At 37.3% G+C, this 14,723-nt stretch overlaps 1 protein-coding gene across 17 annotated transcripts in view; it reads left to right on the forward strand.

Moving 5' to 3' along the window:
• The window catches only part of ELAVL2 (ELAV like RNA binding protein 2), a 92,126-nt gene extending 78,299 nt beyond the window's left edge, over window positions 1–13,827 (forward strand). For 14 of the 17 annotated variants that reach the window (XM_032205350.1, XM_032205357.1, XM_032205354.1 and 11 more), the window contains 4 exons: window positions 4,057–4,210; window positions 6,860–7,085; window positions 10,618–10,656; window positions 11,119–13,827. In XM_032205350.1, the coding sequence (XP_032061241.1) occupies window positions 4,057–4,210; window positions 6,860–7,085; window positions 10,618–10,656; window positions 11,119–11,449 (750 nt within the window). In that variant the 3' untranslated portion in view covers window positions 11,450–13,827. The remainder of the gene's footprint in view (window positions 1–4,056; window positions 4,211–6,859; window positions 7,086–10,617; window positions 10,657–11,118) is intronic. The other 3 variants (XM_032205340.1, XM_032205346.1, XM_032205347.1) reach the window with 1 other exon arrangement.
• Window positions 13,828–14,723: the final 896 nt, after the last annotated feature.

Below are 14,723 nucleotides of genomic sequence, written 5' to 3' on the forward strand. Positions count from 1 at the left end.
CTCATTTCTGCTTACCTTGTTTTATTCTATTTAATGTGTTGTATCAAAATGTCTTTGGCTGTTAGCGGTAGGCAGCTGGATGGAAAGTCCACCTACTGCTTCAGGTTGCTTAGAAAATGGAGCTGTTTAATCTATCAACAGCTGTAGAACTGAGCCTAGGTAGTCTGGTTTGAGTCTGGGAAAACAGCAGCACCCTAAAGTATGTCCTAGGGGGGTTCAGTAGGCCTTTCAGTGTCTTCTATTCATACTTCTGTCCTGTCTGAAAGCAGCTTACAAGGCTTATGTTCTGCAACCTCCGTTCTGCAAGCTTAAAAGCATGCATACTTAGAAAACTGACTGGTGATTGCACAGTTTTCTTCTTAAATGTAACGATAAGTCACTTCTACTTCTTTCTCTAGTTGATGCTCACTCCCAGGAGTTCCAACTTCTCCCCAGAGTGCTTGAACAAATGCATACAAAAAGGAAAACTTGTCTGGCAGCTTAAGTCAGACTAGATAGAACAGTTTTTTTGGCATATCTCAGCTGCAGAGAGAATGAAAAACTGGCAGATAAAGCTGTTCCAGTGATTCATGCAGCTATGTATTTTTTTTCTCATGTAGTTTATTTAAAACTAGAACTAGTCCTTCCCTACTTCCATTGGCATCAAATTCTATATTGTTAACAGTTCTTTGTGTTCAGTTACCAAACAGACTTTGTTGCAAGGTACTCCTATCATGTCAGATAGTGCTAAATTTTGGGGGGTAGAAGGGTTGATTTTGTAAACTGACATGAACTCAGCTGGTCAGAACTACTTGTTTATGTTAAGTGGGGATTTTATTGTGTCTAGGCCTGTACCCTGTCTGTCTCCATTCTCTGGCCTTGGGTCTCCTTAAGATATTCCCACCAAGTGTGGCATGGGGCTTTTTCTTACAGAAGCTCGTAGCCAGCATCAGCAATCCTTCATTCCTTAGTTGCTGTATTTTTCTGCCTCTTGAGTAGCCAGCATGCTGTGTTCCCTCCTTCGTCTGAATGCAGGAAAGCTTCATTCTGTCAGTTTTCCTGCCTTCAGTTTACCTTACTGACTGTGTACCAGGAAATATCATAAGCATACACTTCTGCTTGCAGAAAAGTAGGAAAAACTCAAGATCTAAAACCTGTTTCTTAAATACAGCTGTATGAAGCGTGAAGGCTGAATATACAGAGTAAAAAAGAAGAATTCAGTGTTAAACACAATTACTGGGCAAGTACTGGGCTTTGGCTGCACAGCCATATGAAGGTAGCAGATTTACCACTTCAAAAAGAAAATTTTTTTACCAAATTCGTGTTTATATACTTTTGCACAGAACTGGCAGTTGGGCATCTCACCCAGCTGTCAGAAAATCTGCCATACAGCTGGTTAGTGAAGTCTTATTCCTATTCTGTTTCTCTGCATTGCAATACCTTGCTTTACTCTCATCTTAATTTTTGTAGTTCCACCCGTTGTACTTGACTTTTCAAATACTCATCAGAAGAAAGTGTGTGGTTGATTATGCGAAAACAGCACAAGGAAATAACAGTAGGATGTCCCCACTTCTTTTCATGAAAGAACTAATGTTGCTGATGAGACCTGAACTGGATTATTGAATCTGCTCTAGCAAGGTTTAGCAAATCAATTGTTTGCCTCCCTGGAAGGGCCTGTTAAGGAAGGTCGTGTTAAACCTCTCACTGGTCTTATGAAAAACACTTCTGCCACACAGTAATGTGATTCACACAGGAATGTGGTTACTCTCTTCTTAATATTTGTCTGACCTCTCATCCAAGTTATGAGATTGCATCATTGCTGTAATTTACAGGGAAGTGCTGCATGCTATGTGGATAAAGAGCTTGTGTGATGCATAATCAGCTTTTTCTACAATCGTGATAATTAGAGGTCTATGGCAGGTTACCAGCACTTTTGTCTTGAACACTTCTGTTTATCTGACTCTACGTAGTAGTTCATATTATGTTCCAGGAATATTCCTATACTGACTTTTAGCAGAATATTTACCACTTAAGTTTTTAGATGGCAAAACCTGAGTCAAAATCAGAAACTTTAATCTATCAGTTTCTAGCTAGCCTACAAAAGGAACTATTACTTTTTCTTTATAGTGTACCTGAAAAAAAAAAGAAAGATACTTTTTGAAGGAAAAGCTGACTAGAAAATAACCGTTGTCAGTGCGTATTAGAGGATGATAGAGGAGCTTTGTGTGATGTGGAAAGCTGAGTCAAAGATTAGTCCAAAGTGACACAGCAGCTTCTTGCTATGACCAGATGTCAGGAATCTTTTGACAGTATTTGGTAGTGTTTTTATTGTTTAACACTTTGCATCAGGGACACTGAATCTGTTTTTGCTGAAGAAGGGACTGTGGCTTGCTATCTGACATCTTGATGGTGGTAATTTTTATCAGCTCTTCTGTGGACAGTTTCCTGGTACGTGTTCCTAAAAATAGTTATTTAAAAAAATTAAAAACAAAAGAGGGGACAGCATATAGAGGAAAGAGGACTTCACTTGAGTGGACTCGGAGCCAGTGGAGAATTTTTTGTTATAATTAAACTTGCACACTCCATAAAATAAATACATAAAGCAAATTAGGAGAAAGGACTGTGTTTATTTCCAGCTGCCTGTGTTGACACAAGTGTTTAATTCTTACGTGTCTCATGTTAAAGAGCAAGGTGCTGCTGCTCACGGGGTCTTGTCTTGAGTGTCTTAAGTTGGACGGCTACGAGTGTCCAAGGTGAGCCCCATGCAGCCAGCTTACCTTGCCCAAAGCGTCTGTGTAGAAGGCTGAATGATAAAAGCAACGTTCAGAGTATTGCTTGTTTAGTCACTGAGATGCTCTATCTCAGTTGCTGTTTGTTTTGCTTTCATGGGAGTCTTACAGTTCACTGGTAAGTACTGAACTGAGACAGAGGGAGGATTTGAAAACAAATGCCAAGGGATTAGGCAGAAGGTAGGTTTACAGAGTTGAGTTCTGGCTGACTAGAAGCAGCTGATCCTATGCTGTAGAGGGGAAAGAGGTTAAATCTGACTACTACTCGAGTCTCAAATCTGACTTCTCCTAGAGTCTCCTTTGACTGTACTTTTGTGCTGTGAAAACACCAAATAAAGTACTTGGGTCCATCCTGTTCCACAAGCATGGATGTCCAATTCCAGTCTTTTCTGTAACAAAGATAAGTCTTGTGCAGACTTCAGTGAGGGGTACCGAACTCCTCAACTCTGTGGCATGTATTTAAGGATTAAATAATCTAATAGATAATCTTATAAAGTACTTGACTGGCGCTTTGAGGCAGCAGGCAAAAATTCCAGCCCAAAAGGACCTGGGAGCTTCACTGGCACTTGGCATCACTTCTCTGTTGCTGAAGTTGGTGATCTGCTGAATAGTCCAAGCATGTAGAATAACCTGAGTTGGAAAGGACACGCACAGGGATCGTTGAGTCCAACTGCTTGCTCCACACAGCCAAATTAAACCGTATGTCTGAGTTGTAGCTCTGCGCCCAAGCCTTCTGCCACACATTCTTAGGGCTATAAATAAAGTAGTGGAGTTTCTCTTGTTCTTGTGAGTGACTGTCGTTTGACAGCGAGCTCAATACATTTACAGTGGGCACAGTTAGCACTTAAATACCTTCAAACCTCTGAAAGTGCTTTGGACTGCCTTTATGACCTAGGTATCAAAACAATCTACATACTGTGTATTTTTTGTTTTAATGGTAATTAAAAGGAAAACTTTTTGTTAAATCTTAAATCTTTCTGTAATCTTAAAATAAATGAAAAAGAACACTTCTCCACCAAGACTTGTATATACCTAGCTTTTCTACCTTATTTATAAATAGTGCTTGAAGTTCAGATTTATATCTGAGTTCAAGTAGTCAAATTCTATGTGATCAGTATTGCATTCCTTTGGTAGTGTTACAGCAGTCATCACCAAAAGCCACTTAACTCTTACTGCAAGGTAACTTTTGGCTGACCTTAACAAATCACACTGTCCTGATATACTGTAGTGTTCTATCTCAAGTGTTTTAGAACTGTTTCAATTTCTAGCTGCTTTATGTTCTTTCAAGGTTTCCTATGCGCGACCAAGTTCAGCTTCTATCAGAGATGCAAATTTGTATGTCAGTGGACTTCCCAAAACAATGACCCAGAAGGAACTGGAGCAGCTCTTTTCCCAATACGGACGCATTATTACTTCACGTATTCTAGTTGACCAAGTCACTGGTAAGTATGCAGCTTTGTGTTTGTGCTCGTGCTCTTGTTCTTGGACTGGCAGTTTGAAAAATATACTGCCTTTTAGTACAATAGTCTTGTCTCTAGAATATATGAAAGGTGTACGTGGGCCAGAAAATGCAGTTTTCTGCTAGAATTGTTCATAAATATGCATGGACAAAAATAGATTGGAGTGAACTGAGCCACCTTGAGTCATTTCCACCCTGAAGGTGCAGGTTTGAAGCCTGTTTCATGGCTTGTAATAAATTTACAGCTGCTATAATCTTCCTTTCCAAGCTGCTGTGTGAAAATAGTCCCCATGCTCTTTAAGAAATGCTATTAAGCACTTCTATAAAAAAAAAAAAAAAAAAAAAAAAGAAATGCGCAGCTGGTTCTCTGCTAGGATTACAAAAGACCTGGACTAGTAATTGCTGTTAAGACTGTTTTCAAGGTTGCCTCATTAACTTTAGGTACACTGAAGAAAACGAACTTTGAGTTCTTCAGAAGCAGATGAATTCTGTCCTTAGCAGTGTCTTAAAGAATCATAGAATCATTCAGGTTGGAAAAGACCTTTAAGATCATCAAATCCAACCAGCAGCCTAACACTACCAAGTCCACCATTAAATCATGTCCCTTAAGCTCTGCATACACATCTCCTAAATACCTTTGGGGATGACAACTCTACCACTTCTCAGGGCAGCCTGTACCAGTGCCTAACCAGAAGTAAGATCTAGTAAGTTAGTTGTATTTTTACAGTATGTTTAAATTAGTATAAACTAGTAAATTGGTGTCAATGACACTCTGGGGTTGCTCTTCAGACCAAACGTGTTTTTGCAGTGCATTCATCCTGGCTCAAATGGCTGATGTTGAGGATCTTTAGCTCTGCCTCACCTGCTTCCAGTGGGTTTGTTTCAAAAATAAGCAATAAAATTAAGTGCCTAGGATATCACATAAGTATTGAGTTATTTAGTGTACTAAGCAGAACACGGAGGAGGGTTCTCAGAATTCACATCTCAGAAAAAAACACAAACACACCAACAAACTTGCTGGGGGAGGAAGGGGACAATTCCTTAACTCATAATTATTCTCTGAATAAGTTAGTTTAGATGTCTTTTTATAGTTGCACCTTTTCAAAGTATGTCGTTGCGGTTGACAAACAGCTTTCAGCCACAGGAAGTCATAAAGTTTTCAAATGACCTTATTTTGTATGTGTTACACATATACATATATCATCTGACACTTGGCTGAACTGCAGTTGACTGCACATGCACTTCTTTGCAATTGTGTTTTAACAGAAATCTCAATATTGACATGGTGTGTGTGGAGAGGCAGGGACAGAAAAGTTAAATGCCAAATAGTGATTTGCAGAAGAAGCATATTTGCTGGACAAATTTTCACTCTTCGTTTGACAAATATTTACAGTATGCTTTTGATATTAATGCACAGAAAGGGTGGGATTTTACATGGTCCAAATAAGTAAATTTAAACTTATAAAAGTGTGTACTGTAGTTCTAAGCATTCAAATCCTAATATCAGCACAGTAGTTCTTTAGCATAGATTGTTGTTCAGGTTTAAGCTTTTCTCCAAGTTGCTAAGAAGGTGGAAGAAAGACTCAAAAGGGTATGAATAATAAGGTTGTGACAAAAACTGACAGATGAAAAATGCAAAGTTGAGGCTGTGACACTTGTCTCTAAAGCTTTCTTACACTTGCTCATTGTCACTTTGATTTAAATTGTCATTGTTTATGAACAGAGTATATTTCTTGTCATTAATGTCTTTCTAAAGTGAGGATAAGCTTCTCACTTTGCTGATTATGAAGGGAAATGTTAGAGGCCTCTGAATGGATTCAGGAATGTTATAATAAAGCATACAACTAATTAGTGTTAGCCCTAGAACCTTTACTGGTAATTGGTGTAAGTATTAACACCCCAGTATGTTCATATTCAAGCCACGGTATACAGCTTTGAGTTGTAACATTCCTAAGACCTTCCATAAATACTTGATGATCTCCTTGCATGTTGTCTTTGACTTGCCTGTATGTAGGAAGAATCTATGACCCAAAAAAACGGTTTCCTTCAGAAACATCCCCTACAAAAGTACGTGGTGATATACTGAAACTGAATCTTCACTTACAGAAATAAACATGGCCTATTAAAACCAGGCTGTAACCTACATTACTGCAACCTAAAACCCACATAGGTCTTAGTGTTACAGTATATATGTTCCAAAGTGAACTTTTACGGGGTGCTGCAGCAGAGCATAAACATTCCTTGCTGCTAGGGAGAAGACTAAGCCATTTACAAAACCTCTGTAAATATAGCTACTGTGGAGTAGCATTAACTAAACGGAGATTACCGTGCAGGTTGTTCTGGGTTCACCTCCTCCATACATCCAAAATCAGTTTTGGGATATCTCTTTGGCTCCTGATGTTTAAGTTGCCATGTCATTGTTTTTCACTCAACCTTCCAACCAGCGTATCTTACATAACTTCAAAAAATAAATTAAAATCCCCAAAAACTTAGCGAAGTCTTCTGTCAGCAGAAGATCAGTTCTAGTAAGCTCACATTTTAGCATTTGTAGCAGCTGGTGAAAGAATCGAATATTAAAGTCAAATGTGCCATAACACCTGGATTTATTATATGCTTCCTTCAACCTATGCAGGGGTGTCAAGGGGTGTGGGATTTATCCGGTTTGACAAGCGAATTGAAGCAGAAGAAGCTATCAAAGGCTTGAATGGCCAGAAACCTCCAGGTGCCACCGAGCCCATCACTGTAAAGTTTGCTAACAATCCAAGCCAAAAAAATAACCAGGCCATCCTTTCTCAGCTGTACCATTCTCCAAACAGAAGGTATCCGGCACCTCTAGCTCAGCAGGCTCAACGTTTTCGGTAAGTCAAATTCTTGTATGTAACAGAGGTGCTGGCAGCCACATATTTCCATGGGTCTGTCTATTGGTTTCCTGCACTCTTTTCCTTCTGTGCTCTATGAAGGAAACCCATGAAAATGTTAAATTTCTGTAGCTATGTTCCAAAAACACAGCTAAAAGTGAAAATGCATTCCAACCTATTGAGAACTGAAAAACACCTAAAAAGCACCTAATAAACTTGCTTAAATCAAGATGACACTTTTTATTCTATATAGTCACTAAAAAAAATAAATCACTTTTAAAGGTTATTTTTATTTTTTTTATTGATTAACATGGAAGTTGACTCAGCTAGTGTTGACCGAGGCAATTCAATTTATCCCTTAGCAATATGTCATGCTACTGCAATCCTCTTCTTCACCCTCTGGTGTGTTTCTTCCCCGTTCTGGCTTTCAGGTTTTGTCCTAGTTTAAATCATGCATACTACTGACCTTATTCCCAGCTTCTGTAATGACTGTTACTCAGAGATCTTCTGCATGTGTATATTTGTGAATGTATGTTCTCCTCATGCTGAAACTACAGACGTGCAGTTTCCAGTTCCTACAGTTCCAGTATCAAAAAGAACAGTTGGTGAGAACAGAGTGAAACAAATACTGTATTATTTATATTTGTGAGTGACCCTTTTTTTTCCTGCTATTTTCATATAACCTCTACACCTGGTTTATGTGATTAGAATTTGCTAAGTATTACTCAAACACTTGCTTTTTTATTTTTCAAGAACCAAATCAGCTTGCAGTTTAAGAGAATGCATCAAGCTTCAGAAGCTCTGCTTTGGCCACCCTTCTTTTAGGTAAAATGTTCAGAGTTCATAGATAGCATTTCTGGCAGGATTTGTGAATTCTTTCCTTCAACTTTTCAGCCTTATGTACTGCAAGTGTCTAACACAAGTGAAGGTCAGCACTAGAGAAGGCTTTCTGCCCTCAAGGAAGGGATACCCAATTTTATTCAGTATTCATTGAATTTGTGTACTGCTCCTTAGGGAATAAAAGGGTTAGTTGAAACAGCCTGCTATATATTGAACAAAAGTAGGCTTGTCCTTGCTCCACAAGCAGAGCACATGAGCAGAAGTTAGACTTCAAGGATGGACTGTGGTGCGTTGAAATAAGATCGTGAGGGAGCTGTTGTACAACAGCAATGTTGTTACAACATCCGACGTTCTGGCAAGCCTGGCCTGCTAACTCCATGAGTTCTTCTGAGTGCATTTGTTCCCAGGCACAAAGCTGTGTTCAGTATTACTGATACCAGTTTCTCTAGCACCCGTATTTAAATGATACTCTGGGTATACCCATTATGACTTGTAAAATTTAAACAAATGTTTTTTCCTGTGGATAGGACCTGAAGTTCTTTGCAGTTTTGTAATTTCTGTAGAATACCCATGTCCTGCAACATGAGACATAAAAAAAAAAAAAAAGTTTCAATTGTGATTTTTCTTTATTAGAAAGTGCATTTTTATAAATGTCAGTTTAAATTTCACTGGAAAGTTCTCGGTGAGATATTAAGTGTAAAGCGGTACCTGAAAGCCATAAAGAGATGTGATCTTGTTCCACTTAAAAGTATAATGGTAACAGAAAGTATCAAGTCTGCAGTGAATAGGTGGGTGAGTAAAATCTCTCACTTGAGTTGATGGGGAAGGTAGGAAAGGCTGAGTTGGCTGACTGGTCAAAAGGGTAAACTGATGTAGCAGACACTTGAATTTTTTTTTGAAAGACCATCAGGCTTCTGTTCATTAGAAGACAGCTTTGCCAAGTTCTACAGTTTCATAACTGTAAGTGGAAATCTGCCTGTATTTTAGGGTTTTGCTTAGGTGTTGTTGTTGCAGTATTTCAGCTCAGCTGCTGACAATCCAGCTCAGATTGCTGGGATGCTTTAGGTCTTTAATGTCTTTCACATGCCAAAAAAAAAAAATCCCAACTGTTGAAATTTCAGATGTTAACAGGATTGATTATTTTCCATGGTTGCTCTGTGTCAGTTAACAGTTGGTGGAGGCCTGAAAACACAGAGGTGGCATAAACCTAATAATGAAGAACAATTGGATCACTCTAATGATTTTTTTTACTAACAAAAATCTTGAACTGAACCTTCAAAAGCAGCTGTCTATAACTGTTCTGTATCTGTAGGTCATGTAACTTAAAGCATCCTTAAAAATTAATTGCCTAGTGAACACCTCTGTCCTTCTTGAATCTTTTAAGTCATCCAGGTAAATGATGAAAACTCATATGTTGACCCCATTATTATATGAAGTCCTCAGCCTGTTCTACTGTAAAGAATTTGTATTTGGTGTTTTTTCTGGAATTCTTCACCTCCCTCTCACACCCCACATCGTCAGAGTAGAGCTCTGTAATCTAATCACACTAAGTCTATTGATAGTAGGCAGACATTTTTTTCATTTCCTCCTTTCTGCTCTTTAAGGTGTTCAGTGGCTTGCTGTCCTGTTAAAATCCTGTTCACTGCAAAGTCAAAATTCTATATAGTTTATGACCTTTACTTAGCTGCAGGCAAGACCAAATCTTTTTTTTTTTGTGCCCAAGCGCTGTTACACTATTAGAGCAGTTAAATTTGGATTCTGTATACTAGTAATGGTTATTAAATCCTATAGCTCGTTACTGAAGAAAAATGACAACCAAGTACGAATCTGTAAGGTAGCTGTAAGCTAAAAACTGAATCCTTTAAATCTTTATTCCCTAAGCTCATATTTTGTGAAATCATGAAGATAACCTTTAAGCATGAGACTTCCTCTTCATATGTCCGAGCTTTACTAGGAAGACACCAGAACTGCTTTAGGGAAGAAATTTTCTTGGAGAAGCACTTTCAACTTATTACTGAAGTTGCTTAATAGGATTGGTAGGCATTATATGTTCTTAGGTATTGGCTAAGTAACTCCAAGAGCATTTAGAGGTGGGACTGCATACTACAGATCAGCAGCCTGGGAGAAAGGGAAGGAAGAAATACATGGAGAAAACTTATAACATGAAATGTATCAATATTCTAAAAAAAAGAGTAATTCTCTTTTTCTTATTCTTATTCTTTCAAAAAAGAGTAAGAAAATGTAGGGGAAAAAATGGCAATACCTGTTTTAATATTTTTTTTTACTGCTCGAAAACTCTGTGTTGGTCTGGGTGTTCATGTCAGCATACTGTGAAGTAAAGTCTCAGTAAAGCCTTCGTCTAACAAGTTTATAATTTCAAAGATTTCACTCAAGTGGTCACTGACTACAACTTGATGCTGACAGTATTGTTTGACTTAGTGCACCACTACCACAAGTTTAGCCTTTCTGAACTTAACTACTTGTGGTTGTGGGTACTACACAGGAACATCTGTTTAGTGTTACATTGGCTGTTTCATGTGTAACAAGGTCTTCCAGCTCTTGTAGTTCAGGTACTCAAGCTTTGCATAAGGTTCTCTAGAATACAGTTTAAGGGGCTGGTGGAAACCAAGTGTTCTTAAGATAAAAGACTAGAAAAGTCTGAAGACTGAACACTTTGCTAAATGTTTTGCAGGCTGGACAATCTGCTCAACATGGCTTATGGTGTAAAGAGGTAAAGAACCATTCAGTTCACAGTAACCAGATTATTAAGAGAAAATATTTTGGCTACCATTACATTGTCAGTAAGACATTTTCACATGTTGAGACTTCAGCTGAAGTTGCTCATTTCAGTGCATTGTGCATGAAAGACAAACTCAGTAGCAGTTTCATGGAATTCCCATTTCAAACGACTTAATCCTCACTGGCTTTCTAGCATGCTTTTCTTACGTTCTTCTGTTTATTATTTCATTTCAGTCAGATTTAACTCTGTTCCCACAATTGTGCCTTGTACTGCATATAGAATTTCTGCAGCTGAAAAAAAAAACACTTTGCAGTATTACCTTATTCATCTGGCTGAAATGTCCATGCCCACTGTCAAAAGCCCTCTATCGCTTTCTCTGTTTGAAACTTCTTTGCTGGGATTCTCTGAACAGCTGCTTTATGCTTGTTTCTTTTGTTTTCCACCATTATTCAGTAGGTTTCCTCCCATGACCATTGATGGAATGACCAGTTTGGCTGGAATTAATATCCCTGGACACGCAGGAACTGGATGGTGCATTTTTGTGTACAATTTGGCCCCTGATGCTGATGAGAGTATCCTCTGGCAAATGTTTGGACCCTTTGGAGCAGTAACCAATGTGAAGGTCATTCGTGACTTTAACACAAACAAGTGCAAAGGGTTTGGATTTGTGACTATGACAAACTATGATGAGGCAGCTATGGCAATAGCCAGCCTGAATGGATACCGCCTTGGGGACAGAGTATTGCAGGTCTCCTTTAAAACAAACAAAACGCACAAAGCCTAACAAGTTATTCTCAGTGCATTAATATACGAAATCTATACAACAAAGGCAATTTACAAGAAGCTTTATGCATTAGTAAATGCCTTTGTTGTATGCCAGTGTGGAAATGGGGATAAAATGACTACTTAGCATCCTAAGAATATGTGAGATTTTTTATTGCTAATATTTGAATTAGAACTTCTTAAATACCTTTTGTGTTTGAATATTGACAAGAGGTACAGGGTTTTTACCTGTCACAATGCATTCTATTGCCTTCTTTGAAGAAGGTGGACCTTTTAAAATGTTTCAGCTAAGGGAAGAAGTTTTTTCTTTACATGACTGCCTTTAACCTATGAGTAAATATTGAGGCTTTGTGTTATACTACTTAAGTTTCTTTTTATAATTTCTTGATTTGCCTTGTGTTTAGTTTACATTTTAATGCATTGCTGTTCTGTTGTTCAAGAAAAGTATTTGAAGTTTACACTTTATTTATAAAGTTATAAGCAGTATTTATTTTATAATTATCATTTGGGTTGGGGAAGGGGAACACGTTATAAAAGCTTATTGTAAGAATACTGGAGAACTTTTCGTAAAGCAGTACCTTGCCAAAGAGATAAGAGCCTCTTTGATGTGGGTTTAAAAAAAAAAAAAGCATCTATTTTTATAAAAAAAATAAAAAAAAATTTGGAGAAACTTTTTACTGGTCCTGGAACAAATATTTTGACTTGAATACTTTGAGAAATCTCTTCATAAGACACCTAGTGAGCTTTTAAAACTTACCAGGAAATTTGCAGTTGTTGGGGAAAAATTTAGAAAGATTTATGATGTAGAAATACTTTTGAGACCTTTCTATTAAGAAGTAGAGTTGATGGGATGCACTGTTGATTTCATTTTTGTAATCATCAGTGGAGTCTTTGATCATCCTGGTTATTAAGTGATAGATGGCTCACATTAATTTGTGATTTTGAAACAAAAGAAAATTTAAAAAAGCTATATAAGAGCAAGCAGGAAACTTAAAAATACTGAGACGGGGGAAAAAAAAATCTGTTCTTCCTAAAGAATTCCCTTCAGATAGAGCTCATGGTGTTTAGTGATGTACTTGCTATTGTTTGAAGAATTGTTTTGTCTTAAGAAAAAGACATTGTGCATGGTTTGCACAGCAGAAGTGGCCTGAGTTGGGTATATTTGGAGGTATTTTGAAAGTTATGTTCAAGGCTAACACCTGAGCTTTGTGTAATGTAAATAAGACCTTGAATTATGAACCTTTCAGCTAATTTTGGTTTTAGTTTATTTTTTAACTTACATGCCAAGTGATGGTCAACTTTGAATGTTTTTGTATGAGTTTTTTCTTTGTAAATGGCATTAACATTGTTACTTGAGGTCTGCTTATTCATTTTTGTTGTCCTGAGGACTTGAATTTACAGTGCATCAGATCTGTTGCTATTTTTGTCTGTAGATAGTCTAGCTTCAGCTGTTTATGGTGATGCTACATTTTGGTTTATAAATATGTTTGTGGTAAAAACAAGTATAATCATAGGTTTTGGACAAATTTCCTTACATTTTTCATACAAAACCCATGAATACCTGTATGCTACTGAAATTTAACTTCGTATAATGCTTAAATCACTATTTGGGGACATAGAAAAGTCTTTACCATGTATTGAAGAAATTTAAGAAAAATACAGAATATTTTCTGATTAGCATCTAGCTTATAATTGAATTTTTGGAAAAAAAGCTGAGGGTTTTCATGCCTTCACCAGGATGCACTGACAACTATATAGTTACGTCCTGCTTTTTGTATAAACTGAGATGCTCATATGCTTCCCCTTAGAAAAAGCAATGTTCTATGCATAAACATAGTTGTACACTATCTTTGCAGTTGCTTTTGGTTCTTATTCCTTTAAATTGTAGTTATAAAATTTTCAGTATAGTACAGTTACATATACTGTGAAGCGCGTGCTAAAGTGAATAAGCGAGTTTTCATGCTGACCCACTCAATGCTATTCAAAAATCAATTGGCTTCCTGAGCACTTCCTCATTCTTAGGTGCATTTAGATTGTTAAAGCTCCTCTGCATTAAAAATTGTATATACTATAGAAAACACAAACTTTCCAATGTGGGGGAAAACAGCTACATGCTTCTTTCCTTATACTACTGTAGCAAACAACGGCATTGATGAGAAGGCATGTAAATTGGGCTTCACTTTACAGTGTTTATCAGAGCACTTAGTAAAATGTAAGGTTGGTATTTATTTGAAGTTGTATAGTATGACTTAATTCACATCTGTTGGAATAGAAAAATATATTCTGTTGAGTATTTAAGAGGTTGTACATGTTTTATTTTGTGTTTGGATCCTTTGTACTTTTTCATGTTCAGTACATCAATAAACAAAGTTGAAGGGATAACAGTGTCTTGAGCAGGTTTTCTTTACTGTGTTGTCCACTTTAATGACTAAGCAATCTCGAGGGGAGGAGGGAAAAATTTCTGCAAAGCTCATTTTGGCTTAGGACACTAGTTACCAACAAGTAGGCACTGGAGCCAAGCACTAGTTCTGTAGAGTTGGTGTCAAATCTCTTCAGTTTGGTTTTATACGAACCACTCAATATTTAAGCTGGTACAATAAATGAGGATCATTAAACACATTCAGTAAAAATGAATTTGTCTGTTCAGCCACCTGCTCTTCAGCGTAGCTAAGTTAATGCCCTGTTGTGTTAAGAAAAAATAGAGAGGAGGGAGAATAATTTATTCTTTATTGCAATATCCTCTTGCTGTTTGATTACTGTATTTTTGTTTCATTATTTGACACCATTACTCATGGATATCCAATTAACCTTGTTCTTCCCCCTTCTCAACACTTGAAGAATGCTTAAACTTGACATAAATTCTTTTGCCCTTTTAAAGTACGTATGCTCCAAAATTTGTAGGCTTTCTCAATTGAATGAGAATGAATTTTTGCCATAGAAGGATCATACGCAATATGGCATACATTTTTAACTGTTTCTTTTCACCCTGCTTTTTACGTTTTTAATGTGAGATTTTTTGAATCGTAACCATATAATATGTGGCATGGAGCATCTCCCAACAATATGGCACAGTGGTGTCAAACTTTCTTGGAAGACTAAGGCCTAAGTCTAATGTCTGTTAGTCATAACCTGTGTTAACAATTGGAATTTTATATTTACATATAGAAATAGTGTGTGCTGATGGCTTTTCATACAGTTATGTTCTTTGGCTGGAGTACTGAAAAAGATACAAATTACAGGGGCTGGCAGCAAATGAGGAGCTATATTTGGAGTTC

Source organism: Aythya fuligula, chromosome Z (assembly GCF_009819795.1).
Source record: "Aythya fuligula isolate bAytFul2 chromosome Z, bAytFul2.pri, whole genome shotgun sequence".
In the NCBI taxonomy this organism is placed as follows: Eukaryota; Metazoa; Chordata; class Aves; order Anseriformes; family Anatidae; genus Aythya; species Aythya fuligula.